Here is a 26,119-nt window from a genome sequence, read left to right as displayed (position 1 = left end):
CCCGCCCACCCCGCCGCCGCTCGGGAGGGACGGGCGGGGGCGGGGCCGGGGGCGTGTCCTCCTCCGTCCTGGGCGCCGATTGGCCGGGCCGCGCGGGGGGCGGGGCCGCAGCCTGGGTCTGGGCCCCGGGTCTCCGCCGAGCATTCCTCGCGGCAGCGGCTCTTGCTTCGGGCCCGGGCGGGAGAGCGGCGCCTGCGGCTCGGACATGGCTGAGAAGCGGCACCCGGGGGACGTCGAGGCCCGGCGGCTCCCCGACTCCTTCAAGGGTGAGCCCCGCGCCGCCGCCCCCGCCCATCCCCCCGCGGATCCCAGCTCGTCGCCGCTGCTTGGAGCTCCGGGGACGCGGAGGAGCGGGGAGGGGGGCGGGCGCGCTCCGAGGGGCGCGGGGGGGGGGGGACCGACGCCCTGGCGGCCGCTCGTTGCTCCCGCGGGGCCGGCGCCGTTATCCCGGGGCTCGCGTGCGGCCGGAGATGCTTCGGGGCCGCGGCCCTCCCCGCCCCACCCCTCCTGCACCGGCGCCCCCCCGGGAGACCCCCATCTCCGGGACTGAGAACCCCCCAGCCGCACCCCTGCCGGCCGCACGTCCCGCGCACGGCTGGCCCCTGAGGCTTTGCCCCCAGCCCTCCCCGCCCCACCTCTCCTGCACCGGCGCCCCCCGGAGACCCCCGTCTCCGGGACTGAGAACCCCCCAGCCCCACCCCTGCAGGCGGCACATCCCGGGCAGGGCTGGCCCCTGAGGTTTTGCCCCCAGCCCTCCCCGCCCCACCTCTCCTGCACCGGCGCCCCCCGGAGACCCCCATCTCCGGGACTGAGAACCCCCCGCCCCACCCCTGCAGGCGGCACTTCCCGGGCAGGGCTGGCCTCCCGCGCAGCAGCCTGTGTTCGTGGGAGAAGAGAGGCTCTTTCAGGCAAGCTCCTCGTCCCCCTCATCCTGTCCTCCCTCCACTCCCTTGTCCTAGGGACCTGCCTCTGGGCTTTTGTTTCTCACTAGGAATTCTTTGAAGTGCTCCCTCCCTACTGGGGCCTTCCCTGGCCTGAAGGCAGAAACCTTGAGTGGCTCCGGAGGGGACCGGAGACCCTTGAGAGGGCTACCCCCTGAACCTCCGTGGCCACCTCCGTGGGTGGGGTGGGGGGGTCGGGTTCCAGTGGGGAGGTGACAAGCCTCCCAGGGGTGCTGCTTCCTGCCCAGGGGCTCCGAGCGATCCAAAGGAGTTCTGTCCAAGGATGCAATTTCAGACTGGATGACCTTTTAGAGGGGCTGGGGGAGCATTTCCAGGGCCCCACAAAGAACACTGTATTGGACTTAACTATTCTGATTAGTTGTAAAGCCAGCCTCTAATAGAAGTCCCATTTCCTTTGCCCAGCCATCCTTCCCAGGAGCATCAAAAGAATTATCCCTCAAAATTATCCCTGCTAAGCACATTGGAGAATAAACAAACTTCCCAAGTCAGTAGTGAATCAGGAAGGACAGATTTGAAGAAATTGCTACTCCAAGAGGTTGACGTACTTCAGCGTCACACAGTTTATAAGTAATGGAGCCATATTTTATTTTATTTTTTTAAGATTTTATTTATTTATTCATAAGAGACAGAGAGAGAGAGAGAGGCAGAGACAGGCAGAGGCAGAAGCAGGCTCCACGCAGGGAGGCCCACGTGGGACTCCATCCCGGGTCTCCAGGGTCACGCCCCAGGCTGAAGGGACACACTAAACCGCTGGGCCACCCGGGCGTCCCTGGAGCCGTATTTTAAATCTGCCTTTGACTGACTCTAAAACTCGCGTCATCTCTGTCATAGTTGGTTCTTAGCCTAGACAGGAAGGTGCGTGAGCTACTTACCTCTGTGCCCTGACCTGGCAGGAGACTGGGACTTTTTTTTTTTTTTTTTTTTTTTTTTTTTTTTTTTTTTTTTTTTGAGACTGGGACCTTGAAGACAGTTTTGGCAGTTTGGTGAAAGCAGTGGGAAATCTGTTTGCAGAAGTTCGTTGGGAATACACATGATCTATTATTTATACTTAATATCCCTTTAGTTGTTTTTTCGTGGTCACAGACCAGTTGTCACTTCTAAGTTCTTTTTCTTGGTTCTATGATTAATTTTTCTAGACAGTTACTTTCAGAATCTAATGAAAACTTTGTGCTCCTCAGAAAATTAAACATACAAATCTTTGCTTAGTCTAGGTCACTTTTTTTTTTAAATATCAACCTTTGAGATGCAACACTAGTAGGAAAGCCATTACTAGAATTTATTAAATAGAATGTATTGAGTGCTTGCCCTGGGTCAAACACAGCCTAAGTGCTTTACAAACATTATCTAATTGCAGCCGTGTAACAGCTCCACAAGGTAAACATTATCCACCATTTTACAGCAAGGGGACTGGGTCTCAGTAGAAAAATCACACGTGTGTGTGCTCCAGAGCTGGGTTTCAAACCTGGGCTATGTGATTTTCCACGTTCCCTATCTTAGAGCTACCTCCAAACAAGGAACCCATCAGACATGGATGGTGAGAGACAACAGAGAAAGCCCGAAGGAACCTAGCTTCTATCCAGACCTCTTGAATAAGGCGGCTTCTGCAGGAAACAGTGGAATATAAAAGCCCAAACTGTCTTTTTATGATTTTGCTGACAGTCTCAGGAATGTAAATATGACCAAACCTAGGGCAAGACTACTTTTTCTTAAAGCCAGTACATTCCCTTTGTAATGAAATGATGGAGGTGGATTGCAAAGAAATGTATTATAATTAAGAGACACGTCAACAGAATATATCCCTTTGGGAGAATGCCTGAAAATAAGCAGAATCAAGGGACTGATTTGTTTATTACAGTTGTTACAGCTGATCGGACTGGGGAGAACTTTGTAACTTCTTTAATAATTAATCTGAGTCAAACCATCAATGGTCATAAATTAACTCAAACCAATGACCAAGTCTAGTGAAGCTGGCGTGTGTGTGTGTGTGTACACACTTGAGTATATATACTTGATTAAGTAGGTTCCTTATTATGTGTGTTCTTATTACAGATAGACTAATTGGGTTAATATTATCTTGATAAAGGAATTACAGTTGTCACAATAATACATTTTGAAGTGTGGAAAGGAAAAAAGTTAGAGATTACAGTCTATTGAGAAAAGGAAGTATGTGCCAATTCTCCTTCCTCCACTCTTTTTGAATCTTTATTCTCTGCGACTGGTGAAGAAACTTAAACCCCAGGCATTTAGCCTGACATTTCGGTAGATGCAAGCAATCAAGTTATCTGTTGTAAAGTCTCAGACAATAAAAATTACACCAACTTTGTTCAGTTGTGAGCGCACTAATGGTAAGATGGTACAGTGTAGTGAAATGAGAGTGGAATTCACAATTCAAGGATCTGAACTGAGCTCCCCGTTCCACCCACTACTACCTGGGTCACCTTAGGCACGTCTCCACCTTCCGCGTCCATGTCCCCGTCACCGTCGTGGGTGTCCTCTTACTGCCGTAACTGCCTCCCAAGGCTTCAAGAATCAAAGGAGAAAATTTATGTGAATGTACTTTTGAAACATTAAAATGTCAACTATTAAGATATTTGTGAATGGGGAAAACAAAGAATGAAGTTAACAGTGACTGTTCAGAAAACCTAGTAATTCTGCAGGGAATTTAAATTTATGGACAAAACAGTTGTATGCAAGACAGTCCAAGAAGGTTTAGAACTTTTTTGTCCTGCTCAAATGTAGTCTGTTTCTCCTCCAGAGATGGAGTCCCCAGGCAGGTTGTTAGTCTTGATGTTTTCTCTGCGGTGTTTAGGTCCCAGAGGGCAAGTCACTTTACTAAAAAGTTTATGCCTGTAAATTATATCAATATGATCTTTAGGCTGTGATAAAAAAAAAAAAGCTCCTATTTTTTGAATGCTTCCTGAGGGCTTTTGTATGAGAGAAGTATTGTTCTTTTCCCTCATTTTACTCCTGAGAAATGTTAGTGGTAGAGTTGGAATCGGATCCCGGAACCCTGAGCTCTTAGCCACCGCCTAGCTTCTTAACCTCAATTAAAAACTGAGCATCTTACGATTTAGTTTCCATATGCTTCTGTCGGCGCCCACTCCCACCTTTTTTTAAAGTAAGCGCTATGCCTAGTGTGGAGCTTGAATCCATGACTCCGAGATCAAGAGTTGCATGTTTTACTGACCAAGCCAGCCAGGCGCCCCCGATTTTTAGTTAAAATGATGTTGCCCTCCAAAGACTTTAATGAGAAAAACCTAATTGTAGATATTTAAGATGTCCAAATAAATGAGCAGGGGGCGGGGAAGCAATGGAAGAAGTAGGAGGGTTTGGTTGTCTTAATATATTTCAGGTCTAATCTAAATTTAATTAATATAATAACAGGAAATTGCTTTTCTCCCAATTTTTCAGACTATAACTGTTTCTATCTTTCCATCACGGGCGATACTCCGTCCATACGTATTCATTCTGACCGCTGCTTTGGGAAAGGATGATTCTAAAGTGTATTCAACAATTATTTACTTGGCAGATGCTTTTTGAGTACCTGTTATGCTCTAGCCGTCTACAGTATTCGCTCTTCACACTTACCCTCTGAGGAGCAACTCCTGTTAGCCCTATTTTTAAGTGAGTAGCCTAAAGCACAGAAGGTTAAGATATTCTCAAGATCATACAGATAATAAGTGGCAGAGCCAGCTTTGAAGTCATGATGCTATATTGTTTTAAGAAGACCAAAACCTATGGGGTAGATGGACCTTGAATAAGGTAATTACAAGAATGATAAATATGTTTTTAGAGAGGGAAGGTGTTTTAGGCAATTAGGAGAGGGGGGCCTATTTAAGACTCAAGGAGTTTAAATTTAAAATTACTCCTGACACCCTCACCCCTTTTTCCTCCTGCTTTGTGGCTTGTAAAACAGTTGAGTGAAGGAGAGCTACAGAAAATTCCCCAAGATGCTTAGGAAACAAAATAATAACACTTCTTTAATTTCCTTGCTCTTTTTGAGCTAGGCAAAGGACTCCCTTTATTTCAACTTGTATTGGAAATCTTTCTTTTTTTTTTTAATTTTTATTTATTTATGAGAGTCACAGAGAGAGAGAGAGAGGCAGAGACACAGGCAGAGGGAGAAGCAGGCTCCATGCACCGGGAGCCCGACGTGGGATTCGATCCCGGGTCTCCAGGATCGCGCCCTGGGCCAAAGGCAGGCGCCAAACCGCTGAGCCACCCAGGGATCCCTGGAAATCTTTCTTAAAAGGGTTTGTCCCTTCCCTTTTTCTAGTATCTCGTGGCAAACACATTTTATGATTCAGATCCCATAATGCTTGACCAAGGTTGTTTCTTTTGATCCAATATTTGTAGCCCTCAATATATGTTTATAATACGGAGGAAAAGGTACCATCCCCAGCCATGGCTCCTAACGTGATACCTTCTGGCCTGCAGCCACTCCAGCCCAGAGAAGAATTTCTTCCCTACAGGTTTAAGGGCAAGAGCATTCGAAAAACTATAACCCACACCTACTTAAAATAATCATTTAAAAGATGGGTTATAGTGTGTGCTTGTCTGCTTTGAAAGCCTCTGCCCAAATGAACTGCAAGTTGTGATCTTCAATAACCAACATTTTTTTCAACATACATTTATTGAGCTCCTACTGTGTGCTGAGCTCTGCCCCTCTCACTCCACCTGGTATCATTTCTCTCTGTAGTGTGCTGCTGCATTTTTGTTTCTCTCTTGACTTTTTTTCTCCATTTCTTTTTTTTTTTTTTAAGATTCTATTTATTTATTCTTGAGAGACCCAGAGAGAGAGGCAGAGACACAGGCAGAGGGAGAAGCAGGCTCCTTGGGGGGAGCCCAATGTGGGACTCGATCCCAGGACCCCAGGATCATGTCCTGAGCTGAAGGCAGACGCTCAGCCACTGAGCCACCCTGGCTGCCCCTCCATTTCTTTTCTTATCTTTTCTTTTCTTCTTTTCTTTTCTTTTTCTCTTCTTTTATTGTTTCTTTCCATTCTTTGTCTTGCTTTTACAATTCCAATCATTTGAAAAACTCATAGTAAAGTTTTGATTTATTGGAATAGGTCATTATTAATGAAATAGGTCTTCCATCCTTTTGCCTGTTTCCACCTTCAATGTTTACTCAATCAGGTCTTTTAAAGCCCTTGTTTCAAAATGACTAAAGGAGAGAGAAACTGAGGATCTGGAAACTGTAGCCTTACTTGAAACACTGAAACCTCAACTGTATTCTATAACTCAATAAAGCTCTCCTTAAACAGGTTAATGTATGGGGAAAAAAAAGAGATAGCTGGGTGCAGGGATGAGGCAAAGGGCCTGTGGACCAGATCTGGCTTACTGCCTATTTTTCTATGGCCCAGAAGCTACAAATAGTTTTTATATTTATAAGGTTTTTGGGTTTTTTTTTCAAAATAGAATATTTTGTTACGCATGAAATTCAGATGTCAGTATCCATAAATTTTACTGGAACCCAGCCGCCCACCCGTGTGTGTACAGTCTGTGGCTGCTTCTGCAATACAACAGCAGTTGCAACAGACTCTATGGCCTACATAGCTAAATTTTTTTCTGACCCTTTACAGGAAAAATGTGGAAATCCTGAAACAGAATCTCTGAGGAAGGGTAGTAGTGACCCAAAAAAACATTTATATCCTTAATATTTATACCGTCCAGAAAAGTTCAACAATTGCCAAGGCTTTTCATTTCACCCTACTGTTGCCCTGTAAGCAGTGCTGTTAGGACCATACTGTTAGAATGTTTTTGAGACCAAATTCCTAGGCCTCTTATCTCTCCCCACCAAACAGCAGTGTTTTTGGCAATGCACGAAAATATGAAGTGCTTCACTTGCATTCTGGGAAAGGAGAAGGAAAAGACTGTCCTTAAATGTTGCTATTCAGGTATTGCAATAATGCTTGGGCTCATCTTTTTTCTTTTTGTGCGTAATATGCACACAACTCTGAGTTAGATGTTGTGTAAGACCTTTCTGGCCTTTCCCTGAAGAGGAAATCTAATCTTTTGAACTTTGGAATAAAATCTCAATGATAAATGGAATTTATTATTGCACATGATTTCCAGTAGTGCCAAGTTCAGTAGACTTTTTAGTTAATCAGCTGATACTGTATCAGTAACGACATGTAGTGCTCTGAAATTATGCCTGTTATCCTCTTGAAAAGATTATTTTATTGCGTTTTTGGATCCCAACCCAACAAAAATTACTGTACAACTTTTTTTTTTCATTTCTTTCATGATTTTGTGTGTTTTCTTCTGTCTCATCTCAGAAAGTCTTTTGCTTTATTACTTTGGGACTCAAGAGGGATATTTCATACCTACTTTGCAGATTTTTTGTGAATATTAGGAAGAAGTTATATAAGGAATCCGCTTGTGATAGGCGTTCCATAAACGGTTATTATTAATAATAATAAAAGACACCTCCAGAATGAGAGAAATTTAAGAATTGTACAATTTCACCTTTTCAGCAAAATTAGTTTACACAATAAAGATGCATGGAAATTTTGCTAAGCATATATGCAATACAGCAGAGTTTCTATTTCAGAAAACTTGACACAACCTAAATGTTCATTAGGTTCATGGAACAATGAAATATTATTCAACTTTTAATAGTAAAGAATATGTACTGACCTGAAAAGATGTTCACAATATAGGGGGAAAGCAGATTTAAAATTATTATGTATATCATTATTTCATTAAAAAAAAAAAAGGATAGGAAAGGTTTAAAGGACATGTAGCAAGGCAGAAAATAATTGCCTTCTAGAGATAATGAAAGCATAGATAATTTTTTAAAAATTTATTTAGCTGTAATTTCTAATTTTCATAGGGACTATATTTTGCTTTTTTTCCCCTCTCTCTTAAAATAAGAGAAAAAAGCAATGTCTTTTAAAATTTATATCAGTTCCCTGGAGATAAGTCTAATTTGAATATTCCGTTAAACAGTGTTGATGTATAAACATAGCCATTTTCAAAACCTTGCTTTTGGTTAGTTAAAAATTTAATGCAGTTTTCAGAAGAGTTGGTAGTAGAAAACAAAACAAAACATGGACAAGTCGTATTTACAAGCAAGTATCATAGGGTCACTAATCTTTAGGAGTGTTCCCACCCAGCAAAGTGTCAAGAATATCAACCAGAATATCTCAGGAATGCTGATTGCTCAGTATTTGTCCTTCACCTCATATAGCTGGTAGGGAGGATTCAATCTTCAAGGTAATGACTGAGAAACGAAGGAAATGAATTTCGTGAGATTTGGGGGAGTAACCGGGAATTTCTCTTTGGCCTGTTAGTGGTAGATGACTCAGTGTCCTAAGAGTAAGCCTCACCTCTCTGAGGAATGTGCTTTGTACACCTTTATGAGCTATAACCAGGTGAGGAAGCACTTCATGGGCCTAGAAGGGGAGAGAATTACATGGAATGGTGCCATCCCCAGTGTATACATTGATTATTTCTAGCGGAACGTTTGAGAAGGGAAAGACCGAGCCCAGTTTTCAGGATATGCACCTCATTTCTTGTTGATCTTCATTTGTAATCCCACGTATTCATTCGGGGCTTTCAAAAAACACCGCATCACCATGGGAACTGAGCACATGCACACATGTGCACACACACAGGAAAAAATACTGGCTGGGATAGGAGAAGAGTAAGGAACATCACTGCCCTCAGAGAGCATATAGTCTGATGTGTTCAGGACACAGCTATGTGCGTTGCCTGGAGGTAGGGGGCTGGGGGCAGGACTTTAGAAAGTGCCAGGTGCTGTCAGGGAAGTATCTGGCCGCTCTGTGCCTTGTTTGGAATCCATTTCACTTTGGAAGCCTAGACCTGAGCCTGGTCACCAGCCTTGAGACTGTTTTTGCTAAAGATAGGCACAGCTGGAATTAAGAGGCCTTCCTTTGCAGGAACATCAGATTTCATTCTCAGAACGCCTACCATGCTTTCCCAGTTTGGATACTGTCATGAGAAAATGCTCCAAATATGAAAACGTCTTTCATGAACATTTTTTAATTCAGAGGCAAAGGGCTGAAGGAATAAATTGACTTAGAACATGGGCTCATAGGATGACCTATGTTTGAATCTCCGGTCCTCCTCCATCATGTGGTCTTGGGAAAGCTTCCTTGCTTCACTTAACCTCATTTGTAAAATAGAATTAAAAATACTTGGGGCAGGGACCCCAAATGGGTGGCTCAGTTGGTTAGGTGTCTGCTTTTGGCTGAGGTCATAACCTTGGGTCCTGGGATCGAGCACCGCAGCAGGCTCTCCGCTCAGGGGGGAGCCTACTTCTCCCTCTCCTTCTGTGGCTCCCCCTGCTTGTGTTTTTTCTCTCTCTCAAACAAAATCTTTAAAAAAAAAATACTTCACAAGACTTTGCAAAGAGTAAGAGAGATACACACCTAAAGCAGTTGAATAACAAACCATCTACAAGTGCCTGCTGTGATGTCATCAGTCGCGATGATGCCTGGTGGAGCCTTCTGCACAAGCAGCATGGTGGCCTTGCTTAGTGTATCCTCTTAGTAAATATGTCGATGACCCCACAGCTCCACGAGATCAACTTAGAGCACTTTTTTTTAAAAAAAAGATTTTATTTATTTATTCATGAGAGAGAGGTAGGCAGAGGGAGAAGCAGGCTCCATGCAGGGAGCCCGACATGGGACTCGATCCTGGGACTCCAGGGGCCTGCTCTGGGCCGAAGGCAGCGCTAAACCACTGAGCCCCCCGGGCTGCCCACTTAGAGCACTTTTATTCAAGTGTGTGTACCACGTTTACCTCGCACGATGACACAGGATCAGAAACCACAGTCATTTGTAGCATTTCTGGTCTTCGTCCTGTAGTTTCCGAGCACTTGACCTGGAGGCCAGCTTGTGTTCCCTTTGCTCCCATGCTCTCAGCCTGAATTCTGCTCATTTCTTGGCATGCCGTGGATTCCAGGGCCCGCCTCCCTGCCATCTTTGCCTTTCCGAGCCATAACAACTGCCCAGCCTACCTCCTCCCCTCTTGCAGTCTCCCTCTCATTATTAAAACAGCCCCTAGAAATATTCCAGAAGCTTCATTGGTTGATAAGAAAAGTGATCGTATCCCTTGGCCTTTTCAGCGCCTCTGCCCTCCACAGAGAGGAAAAACAAACTAAAAATGAGGAAGACCCTGGTTGCAGAAGGTGGAAAATGCAACCCAGGAAATGATGGTTTCCCAGGATGGGAAAGGCAGTCCCTGGCCACCTGCTCACCACCTGAGAGCAAGTCCAGATGCTGCTCCCAGAGACTCTCTTAGGAAAGGAAATTGGTAGAATTTCTGGCCCTTGAGAAGAGGTTTGAGGTTGAATCAATACATACATTAAAAACAAAGGGAAGAGGCAAGACCATGAAGAAAAAAAGTTGTATGGGACAGAAAAAAATGAATTTGACATCCCTGCACGGCTTAGCTTGGAGTCCATTTGCATATTCATGAGATGTAAATTTGATGGTGACCTAACCAAAATTATTTTTTTTTAAAGTATTTTATTTCAATTTTTATTTATTTATGATAGTCACAGAGAGAGAGAGACAGAGACAGAGACAGAGACACAGGCCGAGGGAGAAGCAGGCTCCATGCACCGGGAGCCCGATGTGGGATTCGATCCTGGGTCTCCAGGATCGCGCCCTGGGCCAAAGGCAGGCGCCAAACCGCTGCGCCACCCAGGGATCCCTTAACCAAAATTATGTAATTAGAAGGATGGATATATTTATGGGGTGGGGGGCGAAGCTAAATCCGCTTCCATAGCAGAAAGTAAGTTATGTTCAAAATGGAGAAGGCAACAAGTAGCAACAGCAGCATGTTTCTTAGAAACATGGACGCATCCACCCAAACACTCGGCCAACAGAGCAGGTGCCTTTGAGGAGAGGAAAACTGGAAGAGGTAAGCGGGGGACTGCTCTCTTTTTAAATTAATCTTGCAGAATTTCAGGACTTTTTAAACTTCATGCAAGTATAGCTGATAAAACATTAAAACACACCAAGTACAGATGCAGGGCGCCTGGGTGGCTCAGTCGGTTAAGCAGCTGCCTTCAGCTCAGGTCATGATCCCGGGGTCCTGGGATCGAGCCCCAGATCGGGCTCCCTGCTCGGCGGGGAGTCTGCTTCTCCCTCTGCTTTCCCTTTTGCTTTCTCTCTTTCTCAGATCTTCAAACGCACGCACACACGGGCATAGCAAGCAAGGCAAAAAAGGGAGGTGCGAGTAACGGGAGAAAAATAGGTCACAGATCTTATTCCTAAAAATGTGTGTGGTTTGGAAGAATATTCATCACCTCTGGATTGAATAATTTCCCCCTCTTTATAACTTTTCTGAATTTCTTGCATCAGGAAGGTGTTCCCTTCCTAATAAGACAAAGAGCTATGTCGTGTTGCAGGAAAGGATGCAGCTAGGAAAGGGAGAGGAGAACTAGGTACAAAGATGATTAGGACGCCTTGTTCACGATTGTGAGAAATCCGAGGCAATGTGTCTAATCATCAGGAAAAGGATAATAAACTGTGGTGCACGTGCCCAGGTAAACAGGCCAGTCATCTTTAGCTAAGCCGCGCTTTCAGCGTAAATGCTCTCGGCCTCCCTTCCCCATCCTTTGGCTGCCTTCCCTGACAGGTCCGTCGCCCAGAAGCCCCTGACACCCACCGCCGTCACCTACCTGCCCTGCCCCCCGTCCCGCTGTCCCCACTGTGAGTGGCCCCTACTCGTCTTTTCAAAATGCTCTGAACAGGTCTACCTGTACGTGTACCACCTAATAGGATAATTACCTGTCCCGCCCACTGACCTTTATCCTTCCTTCCAGCCAGGACCCAGTCTTACTTCTATTACTTCAGTGCAGAGCACAAGGCATAGTAAACATTAAGTGCCTAATAAATGTTTGCCAGATAAAAATAATGGGGACGGGGCGCCCGGGTGGCTCTGGGTGAAGCATCTGCCCTCGGCTCAGGTCATGATCTCGGGGTCCCGGGACCCAGCCCCGCATCAGCCTCTGCTGGAGGGGGGGGTCTGCTTCTCCCTCTGCCCTCCACCTGCTTTGCCAGCTCACTCACTCGCTCTCATAAATAAACTATTTTTTAAAAAGTCCTGGGGGAAATCTTTGTCCTGTAAAGTAGATTAGAAAAAGTAGCGCCTGCACTTCAGGTTTATCCCAAGAATTAGGTGGGAAAATCCATGTAAAACAGCTAGTACGACGCCAAGCACAGGGGCGTCCGTGACAGAGGATGGGGGGACGGCAGAACTGCTGCGAACGGGGACAGGAGCTATGTATTTTCTGTTTCCGCAGATAGCCCCAGTACGGGCCTTGGACCTTGTGGCTGGATTTTGGTGGCTGTGTCGTTCCTGTTCACGGTCATAACCTTCCCAGTGTCAGTATGGATGTGCATAAAGGTAAAGAATACGTCGCTTGCATCTGCGAGTTAGGTCAGCCGCTAACCTCACAAGCCCACGTAGTGCGTGTGGAAAAGAGAGACCTCCTGGCCTGTGATGCTTTCTCCTTCATCTCTCCCTTGGAAAATTCACTCTAGTCGCCTGCTGTGGTGGAATTTTAGGACTTCCTTTCAGCCACTCTCCAGGCAGTCCTCCTGGGTTAAAGCAAGGGTCACCTTCTGGAATCTGAGGCCAGGCCTGTGGGGTGGCCCCGTGCCGTCAGGACGCTGAGGTTTGCAACCAGCTCCATTGTTCACCGTGTGACCTTTGCCATGTTTTTGCCATGTTTCCTCCCTGTAAAATGGGAGGAAGTAACAACACCCACTTTATAGGGCCGTTGTGAGGATTAAATGATCTATCTAATCATACTTATCCCAATGCCTGGCATATGGTTAAGTGTCCCCCCCCCTTGCTGGTTATTTTCTCCATAAAGTTATTAATACTTTGATAAATGACTATTATTTACATATTCCTCACATATGCTGCCAAGAATTTTCAGATCCGTTTATTATTACTATTATTTAAGGAATCAGGAAGCAAAACTATATAGAAAATTTAGTTCCGTTTTTGAGTTTTTTTCTGTATTAACAACACATGAGTAACTGAATGTTAGCGGCTGAAGAGTAAAGTTAGGGATTTGCTCCTCTATACTACCCTATACTTCCACAAGTTTTATACAGTGAAGAGCAATTGCTTTTATAATCAATTTAAAAAACTAGTAAATACATACTATGGTAATTAAACATTGGACATGTTGTTTGTACGTACTGTCTAGATTTTACTTTATTTTTTTTTTTTTTACGTTTTTTGTGTTTAAGTGATCCCTATGCCCAGCATGGGGCTCGAACTCACAACCCCGAGATCAAGAGTCGTGTGGCCTAAAAGATGGAGGCAGCCGGGCACCCTGATACTGTTTGGATCTTAGAGAAAAAAATAAAGTAGAGGAATCTAACCCGTTTAGAGCCAAATAAATATTTAAGAGCCATAGATGAATGTACAGCGTATATGAATATGTGTACTCTTCATGTTATGTTATTATTTGTGTTTTAATCTAGATCATAAAGGAATATGAAAGAGCCATCATCTTTAGACTGGGTCGCATTTTACAAGGAGGAGCCAAAGGACCTGGTCAGTACTAGGATTCTGGGTGCTTGGCCTGGGGACCGGATTCTTCGTCTAGTTGATGCGAATTCCCTTATGAGGGTCCCTTATCTGTTGACTTAGAAAAGACTAACAATAGCGGTGGTGCGGGCCAGCCGTGCCGCAGTCACCCTTTCCTTCCCGTGGCTCCCCTCCCCTTCCCAGCCAGCTGATAAGATTATTTTAGGCCAAGAATAGCTGCAGCCCTGGAAGTCTGAGCATGAGAATGCTACTCGCGGAAGGCTTTCTAGATTTGATTCTTTCTGCCTTATATTTGGCAAATGTCCCTTCAGCGCCTGCTGTATTCCAGGCTCTGGAAATCCAAGGGAGCCTAGAGTAGCGCTCCTGCCCTCAGGGATCTTGCCGTCTAGTGGGTACCAACAGGGTGCGGTTGCATCCCACGGGACAGGTACTATGATCGAGTAATTGCAAGTAGCTGTGGACGCCAGGGACAAGGGCCAGACCCCGACTAGTAGGATGAGACCAGGCTTTGGAGGGGTCCCCTTGGCTGAATCTTGAGGCATGGAGCAGTGTTCCCCGCAGAAGGGGTGCCTCGTGCAGGGCAGGTAGAGGGGAGTAAGGCGGCCCGGGACCTGCAGCCAGCCCAGCCCAGCAAGAGCGTGGAGCTCGAGGAGGGGCGCCGGGGCAGGCCACGCGGGACCTCGAGCCACGGTCGGGCTCATAGTTCAGAAAAGGCTGCTGTGCTTGTGGCCGGGAACAGGCGCCCTGGGAGGGATGCCAGAGGACGTAGGACGACTTGGGAAGGATCGCACTGGCCTAGGTGACCAGACGACCAGCGGCAGCGGAGCAAGGAAGTGTCCGCCCCACCCCCCCGGCGGCCGCAGGTTGGGGGAGAGTAAGGGCGAGGGCAGCGAGGCCAACGGGCTCCTTTCAGCTGGTCACGTTGATTCTGGGGGAGTGGACGGGTGCCTGGGTGCTGCTCTCTCCATAATGCCCGTGTTTCTTCGTCGCAGGCTTGTTTTTTATTCTCCCGTGCACCGACAGCTTCATCAAGGTGGACATGAGAACGATTTCATTTGACATCCCTCCTCAGGAGGTAAGGCTGTCTTGGCAGAAGCAGACAAGTCAGCGTCGTGCGTGAGAGGAGCTGGCGGAGAGAGGAGCGGGGCGCGGTGCTACGCACAGGCTCAGAGCTGTGTGCGGTCACCGTTTTCCAGCTGCGGGACTTGGAGCAAGTTCCTTAACCTCTCTCTGCCTCAGTTTCCTCATCTGCAAAATAGAGGTTTTATGTATCTATTTTAAATATTTTATTTATTTATTTGAGAGAGACAAAGCACAGAGGAGGGGTGGGAGGGAGAAGCAGGCTCCCCGCTGAGCAGGAGCTGGAGGCAGGACTCGATCCCAGGACCCCGGGATCATGACCGGAGCCAAAGGTAGACACTTAACCAACTGAGCCACCCAAACGCCCCTAAAATAGAGGTTGTAATAGCAGGACCTGCCTCATAAGGTTCTGGTGAGGACTGCCTGAGACATCAGATGGCCAGTGCCTAGAACAGGGGCTGATAAATCTTAAGTGACATGTAAGTGCTTATGATTATCAGGAGTAGCGTAATGTTACCCTAAGTGTGACGTCGGCATGATCATATTTGTCATCATTTTTACGGCCACATTTCTCTACTATGGGTTTCTGATAGGAAATCTAGCTCAATATAATACTCTTCTTCGGGTTCTTGATTTTATTCTAGATGAACTGGTTAGAAGCCAAAGACTTGGGAGCTTCTCATTTGGCACTTTAGATAAAGCATATAATGTTTTATAATCATAATTAGTCCGTGCTCTTAATAACGCAGTTGGAACTCACAGCAGGGGACCCCGGGGGGCTCAGCGGGTGGGTGTCTGCCTTGGGCCCAGGGCGTGACCCCCGCGTCCCGGGATCGAGTCCCACGTCGGGCTCCCTGTGAGGAGCCTGCTTCTCCATCCGCCTGTGTCTCGGCCTCTCTCTCTGGGTCTCTCATGAATAAATAAATTAAACCTTTCAAAATACAAACAACAAGAACAACAACAACAACAAAAAAAAACAAGCTCACAGTAGGATCCCTGAGAAGCTTTGGCTGCTGTGGGGCACAGGGATTGGCACCAGGCCCCGTGGCCACAGTGGCAGAGCCGGGCCCCGTGTTCGGCTCCATACTAACCGCGGTCCGTGTTGGCTCCTTGTGGCTCGTGACGGAGCCACAGCCCTGCTGGGCCGCGTGTCCAGGGGCATCATGACCATTGCAGATGGGAAGCCTGATGGCAGGGGGACGGGAGGGACGGGAGACGTCTGTCAAGTGTGTGCTGGCCAAGGGCCCGCTCTTGTCCCCGGATCTGGGAGCGGCGCGGGCACGTCCCTGCGGGCCCAGGGCTGGTGGGTGGCCGTCGCACCGTAGGACCCGCACGGACGCGGGACGCTGGGGATCACTCTCCCACGAGAACAAGGCTAAGCTGGCCCGTGTTCTCTGCATGTCTTCCTGTGTTTCGGAGAAGATGGCCTCCGAGGAGCCCCGCAGGGGGGCTGGGGGCCCTGGCGTCCTCCTGTCGCCGCCTTCCCGCGGCTCCCTTGTCCCCTGAGCTGAGCGGGGCGGGCAGGCCTTTTCCCGACGCCCCGTGAACTTTAGGAAGGGAGAGAAATGCTCCACCCACCATAAACGGGCAGAGAGGCCACAGCTTTGGAAAGCTCTGGCCGTCCCAGAAATTGTTTACAAATGATACACATTTTCTAAAAAAAAAAAAAATGATACACATTTTCTTACCACATCCTGGGAAATAATGAATTTTCACACAAGACGGTAACACAGTAGAAGTATTTTTTAAAGATCAGGAAAAAAAGATGAGTGCTGCCCTGCCGGGCGGGCACAGTGCCGTGCGACCCCGCTGCCAACCCTGCTACCGTCCCCGCTGCCGTCCCTGCTGCCGTCCCCGCTGCCGTCCCTGCTGCCGTCCCCACAGCTCTGCACCTCACAGGAGCTGCGGCATCCACAGGACCTTCGCCGTCACAGCAGCTCGCGTAGGCTTGGCCGCTGTCGTTAGCCTCGTCTCACGATGAGGGCACCCGGGCAAGTGCTCTGAGAGCCCCTCTGCGGTCACCAGGGGAGGAGGTTCGCGGGACAGCTCAGGTTCCTGACCCTCCCTGCACGCTCTGCATCAATCCCTGCGTCCCTAGGGTCGCCCCTCAGTCAGCCTCGTTGACTCACTGCAGGCGGTCTCGCCAGGACAGAATGCCCTCCGGACGCGCAGGGCAGAGGGGCAGGTGGCGGTGGGCAGCGCGGCACGTGGGACGGTGCACAGGGCGGAGCGTCGAGCCTGCTCCTTAGGGAAGCTCCACGGGGAGACGCCCCTGCAGTGGGGCGTGTGGGGCACAGACGTGAGGACACTGGGGAAAGCGCGGGACGGGACCGTGGTGGGAGCTTGTGGGCCCTACACCTGGTCCCGCGTGGAGCGCGGCCTCGGCCGGGCCGGTGCCCCGTGGGCCACACTGCCTGCTGCCCTGGGCCAGGTACGAGAGACACGGACGCGCTCGTCCCCGAAGCGTTCTTAGGCAGCGCGCTGTAAAACACGCTTTTACCTCGATCGCACCCTCTAACCGCGTCCCCGTTCACTCTCTGTTCCACTTTGCTGGGCCCCTTAGGCAGAGTCCGTCCCCTGAGGCTCGGCTGCGTGCCACGCCGTCCTCCCTGCCGTGGATACTCGCACCCCCCTCAACATTGCTTCTTCCTTCGGGCGTAGCTCAGGTGTCCCCCTGCCACCCACTGCTGTCCCTCCTTTGTCCATAAAGGCTCCCTTGATGCCCCCCCCCCGCCTGCTGCTGAATGGTGTCTCAATATTTGTTGAATGAATTACCAGCACCGATGAATAAGTGAATGGGCCTTGTTAAAATTCTAAAGGCATCGTTAGCTTTCTGAGTCCATTTGGGCTGCTGTAGCCAAATCCCATACGCTGGGTGGGTCACAAATAACTAAAATTTACAGCTCCCGGTCCTGGAGGCTGGAATCCAAGGTCACGTGCCAGCGGGCTCAGCGGCTGCGTGGGGCGGGGTGGGGGGAGGGCTGCGTCCCGGGTCATAGAGGACCCAGGTTCAAGCCTCATGAGCCAGTCACATCCCAAAGGCCCCACCTCCTCACGCCATCACATTAGGGGTCAGGTTTCTGCCTCTGAATTTCGAGAGAACACAACATTCAGCCAGTAGCACTTACCAAAGAAAATCAGCCGCTGTTTTAAGATGTTCTGCAGAAGAACATTCCTTACAGTTCAATCAAAGAAGGATTTGGGGCACTGGGGAGGCTCAGTCGGTTGGGCGTCCTGGGACGGAGTCCTGCCTCGGGCTCCCCGCTCCTCCTCCTATCTCATGAATAAATAAATAAAATATTTTAAAAAAATTAAAGAAGGGGCTGGTTGGCAGACGTAGCATCGCGTTCTTTCCGCCGCAGATCCTCACCAAGGATTCGGTGACCATTAGCGTGGACGGCGTGGTCTACTACCGTGTCCAGAACGCGACCCTGGCCGTGGCCAACATCACCAACGCCGACTCCGCGACCCGTCTCTTGGCACAGACGACTCTGAGGAACGTCCTGGGCACCAAGAACCTTTCTCAGATCCTCTCGGACAGAGAAGAAATCGCACATAACATGCAGGTGAGGCCCCCCCCCGGGCTGTCAGTCGCCGGAAATTCAAGACGAAGCCCAAGGGTTAGTGATTGTTTGACGACTTTTGACAAATGCCAGTTGGGGGCTCGCAGGCCAGGCTTCTCTCTTCGCGGGGAGGTTTTCTCAAACTTGATGGAAGGGAATATTTTCTGTGCAGACAGCTCGTGGGTTAACAGCTCGGCTGCATGCATGATTTTTTTTTTTAATTCCCCTTCAGTGTGTGTGTTTTTTTTTCCCCTAGAATTAGTACTGATTTTTGTCTTTAGCACGATAGTTCCAGGGTCGTCCCGTAGGACAAGACCATGCGGGTGTGGTTAATGCTGTATTCTCCGCGCAAGGCCCAGGACTTCCCTTGCCCCTCGTCTGCTTTCCAGTCTTTTTTGAGTAATAGATCATGAATCAAGCCTGACTTGTTCCAAAAAGATAAAGTATGAAAATCCAAGATCTTTGTTATTTGTATAAATGTCATCGTGTGAAATCTAACACCTGGTGCCCGCAATGACCGCAGGGAATGGAAGCTGCGGTTTTGTTCCTCCCACCGTAGAGGAACGCGGTTGAGCTGGAGGAAGTAGGACGGGGACGCGGGGCCCTGGGGGCCGGTGGCGGGCGGCTCGCTGTTCTGGTCGCGGACCTCGGACGCGGCCATGCCGTCCGCTCGTGATGCGCTGCACGGTTAAGGAGTCGCAGGAGACATGAAAACAAGCCATCACGGTCCGGCCCTTTTAGGAAATAAAAGTTGGCCGACCCCTGCTTGAACTTCGTAGCAATAGAGTCAGGATCAGCTCCCCGACCGCCACCCGCCCTCCTGCGGCCTTGCTTCCCGCAGAGGACGCCTACCTGCTGCCCTTCTGCACCCCCCGCCCCCCTGGCCCCTCTGCCCCCCTCTGCCTGCCTTGGGCCCCCTCTGCCCCCCTCTGCCCCCTCCACCCCTTCCACCCCCCTCTGCCCCCCTCTACTCCCCTCTGCCCCCCTCTGCCCCTCTGCACCCCTCTACCCCTCCTGCCCCCTCTGCCCCCCTCTGCCCTCTCTGCCCTCTCTGCTCCCTCTGGGCCCCCTCTACCCCTCTGCCCCCTCTGCCCCCCTCCACCTCCCTCTGCCTCCCTCTACTCCCCTCTGCCCCCCTCTTCCCCCTCTGTCCCCCTCTGGGCCCTCTCTGTCCCCCCTGGGCCCCCTGTGCCCCCCTCTGCCCCCTCTGCCCCCCCTCTGCCCTCTCTGCCCCCCTCTGCCCCCTCTGCCGCTCTGGCCCCTCTGCCCCCCTCTGCCCCTCTGCCCCCCTCCGCCCCGCTCTACCCCCCCTCCGCCCCCCTCTGCCCCCCTCTGGCCCAGCGCCCCGCCCCTCCCCAGCCCGGGACCCGCCCCAGCCGTCGGTGGGCTCGACCCTGCATCGTCGCCGGCCTTCTCTCCTACCAGTGCACCCTGGACGACGCCACTGACGACTGGGGAATCAAGGTGGAGCGCGTGGAGATCAAGGACGTGAAGCTGCCCGTGCAGCTGCAGAGAGCCATGGCCGCGGAGGCAGAGGCGTCCCGGGAGGCCCGCGCCAAGGTAGGCTCCCTCGCCTTTCCCTTTCTTTCCTTCCTTCTTTTCTTTTGTTCTTTGCCCTTTCTTTCTTTCTCTCTGTAGTTTTTCCTATTGAGTTTTCTTTTTAATTGCAAAACAGTGAAATGTTGTTACAAAAGTGGAAGTAGCCCTGGAGTGTTGGGTCAGGCTGACAGCCTCCCTGTAGCTTCAAGCCACATCCCCCTGGGACCGCCCCATGACCGTGCGAGACCGGGCTCGTCTGACCGAGGGGGAGGGCGGCCTGCTGCGGTTACCCAAGCGGGTGCGCTCACGGCTCCCGTCGCCCCACGACTTCCTGGGAGCGCAGCGTGCAGCAGAGCAGCCCATCCCTCTGCGGCTCGGGGCCCCATATTTTACGTTCCCAGGCCCCCGCCAAGCACAAACTAACAGTTCTGACTTCAGAGCCACTGGGCGATCCCATCAGTGTGCTTACCATTCACTCTTCCCCCCTTTTAAAAAAGATTTTATTTATTTATTCATGAGAGACACAGAGAGAGGCAGAGACACAGGCAGAGGGAGAAGCAGGCTCCATGCACCGGGAGCCCGACGCGGGACTCGATCCCGGGTCTCCAGGATCACGCCCTGAGCCAAAGGCAGTGCTAAGCCCTGAGCCACCAGGGCTGCCCTGATTTTTCTTTTTTTTTAAGTGATCTCTACACCCAGTGGGTGGCTTGAACATCACAACCCCACGATCAAGAGTCACACGCTCTACTGACCCAGCCAGCCACGTGTCCCACCTTCCCTATTTTTGTCTCCTCTTTCTCTTTTCTCAGGATCTTCTTCCTTCTTACTGTTCCCTCTTCCTCTCTGTCCTCATAACTTTTTTTTTTCCACTCCTCTTTCTCTGATGTCTATTTTTTTCCCTCTTTCTTGTCATTACCACCTCTGGAGCCCGCATGGGTGCATGCTCCCAGTGAGAGGTATCAAGGAAATATCGATCAACCTAACCCAGGAAAGAGGCTCTCTGGAGCTACGGGGATATCTCACCAAACCCAAGGTTGGGAAGTAGCGTCGTCTCCCCACGACTGTCAGGGGCCACAGTGCAGTCCAGCCCGAAGGAAACTAATCATTCCGTTTCCTGGGCCCCACCTCACTGCTGACAGCTTGAGGGCGGAGGGCCTGACTCCAGTTCAGCACGCCTTCCCCATGGAACACTAACCAGGACCACCAGCCTTGATCCCACATTCACAGCAGGGAGATTTTCTTTAGCAAACGTTTGGTTAAAAGATCAAAGTCAGGGCAGCCTGGGTGACTCAGCGGTTTAGGGCCTCCCTTCAGCCCAGGGCATGACCCTGGGGTCCTGGGATTGAGTCCCGAGAAGGGCTCCCCGCACGGAGCCTGCTTCTCCCTCTGCCTGTGTCTCTGCCTCTCTCTCTCTCTCTCTGGGTCTCTTATAAGTGAATAAATAAAATCTTTTTAAAAAAAGTCTAAGTCGGATATTAATAAGGTCCCACAGCCCCTTGCTTGTGAATAGGTGGAGGCAGAGGGTCAGTTCTCAGAGGAGGAGTTGCTGTGGGCTTGACTGATCTACCGAGATGCAAGGAGCAAACCAGTCTGTTGTTTTGCTGGAAAATAGTAGTAGCCAGAGAGGACTGAGGCAGAACCAGGCCCTCTAGGAGGATGCCCTTTAAGCCACGGGGTGGGCACTGTAATTTCTTAGCCAGCACTGAATAGAATAGTAGCTCATTCGACACACTGTACCCAGAATCTTCTACCAGCCAGAATGGTTAAGTTTTCCTAATGAGATAATTGAGCTCCTGAGGACAACCTGGTGATCCCGCAGAGCCCTCGGTTGCTGTCTCTCAAAGTCACGTTTTGAAGACCGAGTGGGATTTCTGGTGACGCTAAACATCCCCGACTCTAATCTAGTTAGTATTTGGAAGGTCGGGAATTGCTTTTCCGTACAACGTAGCATTAACCCCCAGCGCCATTGCTAAGCCATATTGACTAGAACTTAGGATACACAGATGACCTCGAATGTCAGAGCCCAAGTGGTCCTCAGAGACTATCCTCTGAAGGTGACAAATAACCTGGCCCAGATGCTGCCCCCCCAGCCTCCTATTCCCCTGCCAGTAATTAACCGCAGCATTGTTTTCCACTGAGCTTAGACTTGACCTCAGAAACCTTCTGCTGTGTTCCAGGTAACAAGCCTCAACTGCTTGGAATGGCCCTAAAAATAAAACTTGTTTGCCATCCCCCTGTTCAGATGAAAAAATTGAAGCCCAGAAAACTTATGTGATTTCCTCAAGGTCACACAGTTGATTATTGGCGGTAGAAACTAAAATTCCCCTCTGCTCCTCACTATCCCCTCTGGGCTTTCTGTGATAGACTCAGCCTCCGTGCAAGTGTCTGCACCAGCTAGGAAAGAGAATTTCTTACAACAGCGGGAAGACGTAGAGGAAGCCGGTTGGAATGTTGAATTACTGCGCCTCCATTTGGATGAGACTGTAGGGACCTTCTAGAATAGTCTTGTGGACCTGGGCAGTGACTGTCTTTAAGACTACGGCAAACGGGATCCCCGGGTGGGTCAACGGTTTAGCGTCTGCCTTCAGCCCAGGGCGTGACCCCGGGGTCCTGGGATCGAGTCCCGCATTGGGCTCCCTGCATGGAGCCTGCTTCTCCCTCTGCCTGGGTCTCTGCCTCTCTCTGTGTCTCTCATGAATAAATAAAATAAAATATTTTTTTTTAAAAAAAAGAAAGATTAGGGCAAAGACATAGAATCACAAGGAGTCTCTCTCCTCTGTAAAATACGGTAAGTAACCCTGCACCGACCATAAGGCCATCTGTTCAAAATCCTATGTTCAGGTTCTCGTGGAAAATAGGGAGTCTGTTTCTTCAACATATGAGCTGTGAAGGAAAAGGGTAGGAGAGCCTGTGGATTAAGAGACTTCAGAGAGAAATTCCTCAAGCTAATTAGCCATCGGGGAGATGCAGTCAGATCACAAGCAGATGCTGCACTAGGCGTCCACCAGAATGGCTTCAAAAAAAAAAAAAAAAAAGGAGGAGAAAGAAAAGTACCGAGTGTGGGTGAGAGAGGAACTGTGCTCGCATTCTGCTGGTGAGACCGTAAGTTTGGTGCCTCCGCTTTGGAAAACCGCCTGGCAGTGTGTGCACTCGTGTGTTTACCAAAAGGCCCGCACTAGAAGTTCACAGCAGTACCGTGTATCGCCCCAAACTGGAAACTGCCTACGTGTTCCAGGTGGTTGCAAGGATAAAATTAGCTTTATTCACGCGAAGGAAAAACCATACAAGGAAGAGAATGAACGTACGAGTGCTCGCAGACGTGCTTTGGGGGAAAGGAGCCAGGCACAGAGGAGGACGGCGCCTGCCGCAAGCTGGACAGTGTGTTAGCTGGGCCTCTTCTTCAAGTTTTTAGACCAGCTCTTATGCCCTTGAGATGCAATCCCTTTCACACTTACATCCTCCCTCATTTCCTTTCTTAAAACTCTCAGAAGAGCGCCCGGCACGGGCTTTCAGGTTCGTATTCCCAGGCCTGGTCACCTATTAATTGAGAGGGTGGAGGACAGACGTGCGGATCCCCGTTGTCTGCGCTCCTCGGCCAGTCTGCCGGGGCTCCCCAAGGACCAACAGACCAACCCCTCGTACCTGAAAACGCCCGGCTCTCCAGGGATGGTCTGTCGGTCCGAGGGGTTGATCAACACGGGTTTGCTGGGCAGACGCCCCACGCCCCACAAGCAGCTCGCTTTCCCTCCATGGCCTGGGCTTGGGGACAGCCCCGCAGATGCTGCCTCCACACCGTGCCTGCCTGCTGGGTCTGGCCTCCCGGCCGAGAGACCAAGGGACGGATGGGAGGAGAGGAGATAGCCTTGCAGCTGGTCCGTGTCCAGACCAGGGGGAAGAAACCTCCAGACCATGTCCTTATTGGACACGAGATGACATGGAAGAAGCCAGAGCCGGTGCTCTCGGGGCAGGAGCTTGTTTCTGCACGCTGTATGCACGCGCCTGCCCTGGAGCGCAGTTACCGGAGTCACGTCGAGTGCACCTGGCACCTGCCCCGCCTCACGCACCTCGGTGGGACGTGTTGGTTACCTTGAGAAATTACGGTTTTTATCCTCTAAACTGAGGGCCTCTCTCAGTCATACCACATCCCCGCCCCCTGTCTCAACCCCTGCACCGTATTTCAAATTGTCCCTCCGCCCAGTCCCCCGCGGCGTGCAAGAAGGGCCACAGTGCAGGAGGACGGAGGCCTTGATCTCCGGCAAGTCAGGTGCAGGAGGAAGGACGTGCAGAGACTGGGCACCTGGAAGGGATTTCCTTAACGCTGTCTTGGTCGCTCCTGGAACGTTTCGTGTCCATACCCGTTTGACGTCTGTCACACGACAGCCACCTTCTAGAGGTTGACCACTCCCGTGTCCTGTTCCGTAGGTCATTGCAGCCGAGGGAGAAATGAACGCATCCAGGGCCCTGAAGGAAGCCTCCATGGTCATCACTGAGTCCCCTGCGGCCCTTCAGCTGCGGTACCTGCAGACCCTGACCACCATCGCCGCGGAGAAGAACTCCACCATCGTCTTCCCCCTGCCCATTGACATGCTGCAAGGCATTGTGGGGGCGAAGAAGTGAGCCCCAGAGGCCAACAGAGATGCGCCCTTCCCAGGCCAGGGTAGGGTGGGGACCAAGTTAGCCCTTAAGCCGTATGAAGAGTAGGGAGGGCGAGCCCTTGACTATCCTTCCTCTTTCCTTTTCCGTGTGTTGACTGCAAGGTTCTTAGAATGTGTAGCGACCCTAGCAACAAAGATTGTAAGCTTGTAAACACTGAGGAGGGGGCGGGAGGGGACTGGCGACATCTGGAAGGTAATGTCTTACTCCTTAGAATATTTAAAAGCCCATATATTTAGATCATTACGTAATAGGGTCAGTGCCCCTTCCTCGACCTTCACTGGGCCTCCCGCACCCCCTAGCTGCAGCCAGGCCAGAGGCAAGAAGACCGTGACAAGCACCACTCGACGCCCAGGCCAGACCGTGCTTTGCAGAAAGCAGTGACCAGCCTCTCTGGGCCACACGTGCCTTACTTGCGGGGAATCTTAAGGAAACCTTCCCGCCTCCCGCTTACTTTCTAAACCCAGGCCGTGTTTTAAAAGTATCCTCTCTCGAGAGTAGGCATTTCCTTCCCTGTCCCTGTCCACACGGGACAAAATCAGTGTCAAGATCAGTGAAAAAGATCATCTTCACCCTTGAAAGACTCTTAAACCCACCGTCACAAAGATTATATCCTGTAGGAATAATAGGTTTCTTCTCTTTCCGTTTTTGAAACTTCTTTGAGCCTCTCTAGGACCAAATGATTCCCCTGTGGTCTTTGAAACCAGCTACATACTTATCACAAAAGTGCTTTTTTCCTCACTTTTGCCTATTTTCATATATCTGGTTCTAGGTGGTTTTTGAGCTTTTTAAACGAAACCCGCAAGTTCTATAAACACCTGTTTATATACCCATTTGAATAGCTTAAGGATTAATACTTTTTAAGGACATGTCTTCAGAAAGCCGTTCTATTTTCCTCGACTGCATGCTGTTAACTGTCGCACACTATGAAATACTTTGGTGGCCCGCCCAGTTCATTGAATACTCTAAGGAATTCACGATATATTGGGCATATTAACAGCCAATGAGCTTGGGAGGACACCGTCAGACCTAGGATATATATAGGGATCTAGGGAGTCTTCTCTATTTGCGGGGTTATCTTCTGTCACCTGTGTCCGTGCTGAGAGAGGAAGTGGCCAGCACCCCCCCCCCCCCGCCCCCCGTGAACCATAGTTGTTTCTTTTATGATATTAAGAAGCACCTTCAGTTTTGCAAATGCCCGTGAATCTGAGCAACCTGGCGTTTTCCTGTTGGGTCTGAAAACCTGGCTGGTGGAGGCTCTGGATTCAGCTAGAGAAGCCTTAGGAAGGGCAGCTTCCGCACCCGGCCACCCTTCACATCTGTCCTCAGCTCCGGACTGCGGGCGTCCCTTCCCCGCTCCCCCATTTCCAAGCTTAATTTAGGAAACCCTGAGCCACGTACCCGGCTTTGCAGCCGAATTTATTAGGTGTACGTGATGCATTTTGCCTTGGAACCTGAGTTACTCATTTTAAACAATGATCTCTGTTTTTTTGGTGGTGACCAGTGAGGACCAGGAAACAACCCCACATCCTGGCTAAAAATCTCTTCTCAGCTTAGAGGAGTAACAGTGCTTTCTGCTTCTTGGGTTTCCCTGTTTCCAGATACCAAACAGTCTTCACCCCTCTGCCTTGTGGTTTCATAGCCCAATAGGGTGGGATTAAATTGCTTAAGAGGGAGGAAGCATAAGGGGCTGACGGGGAGCGTCGGTGCAAGATCCCTTTCCACGTGGCCTCTCTCTGCAATGCTGTACGTAATAAAGTGTGCACTTTTACTC

General features: G+C 50.0%; 1 protein-coding gene and 1 long non-coding RNA gene across 2 annotated transcripts; one reads left to right on the top strand and one right to left on the bottom strand.

Annotated features, from left to right (window-relative positions):
- The first annotated feature begins 137 nt into the window (after positions 1 to 137).
- Positions 138 to 26,119, top strand: STOM (stomatin). The gene is given in 7 exon segments (NM_001142670.1): positions 138 to 266; positions 12,246 to 12,349; positions 13,444 to 13,516; positions 14,503 to 14,585; positions 17,953 to 18,156; positions 19,579 to 19,713; positions 24,115 to 26,119. Coding segments are annotated over 7 exon segments (855 nt in total). The 5' UTR covers positions 138 to 205; the 3' UTR covers positions 24,310 to 26,119.
- Positions 13,419 to 19,002, bottom strand: LOC119873996. Its single transcript, XR_005367277.1, has 2 exons — positions 17,719 to 19,002; positions 13,419 to 14,758 (listed from the first exon to the last, which is right to left on the bottom strand). It is a non-coding gene; the product is annotated as an uncharacterized LOC119873996 (long non-coding RNA).

This window comes from Canis lupus, chromosome 11, assembly GCF_011100685.1.
Source record: "Canis lupus familiaris isolate Mischka breed German Shepherd chromosome 11, alternate assembly UU_Cfam_GSD_1.0, whole genome shotgun sequence".
NCBI classification, from domain to species: Eukaryota; Metazoa; Chordata; class Mammalia; order Carnivora; family Canidae; genus Canis; species Canis lupus.
This window is presented reverse-complemented; position numbering and strand designations above follow the sequence as displayed.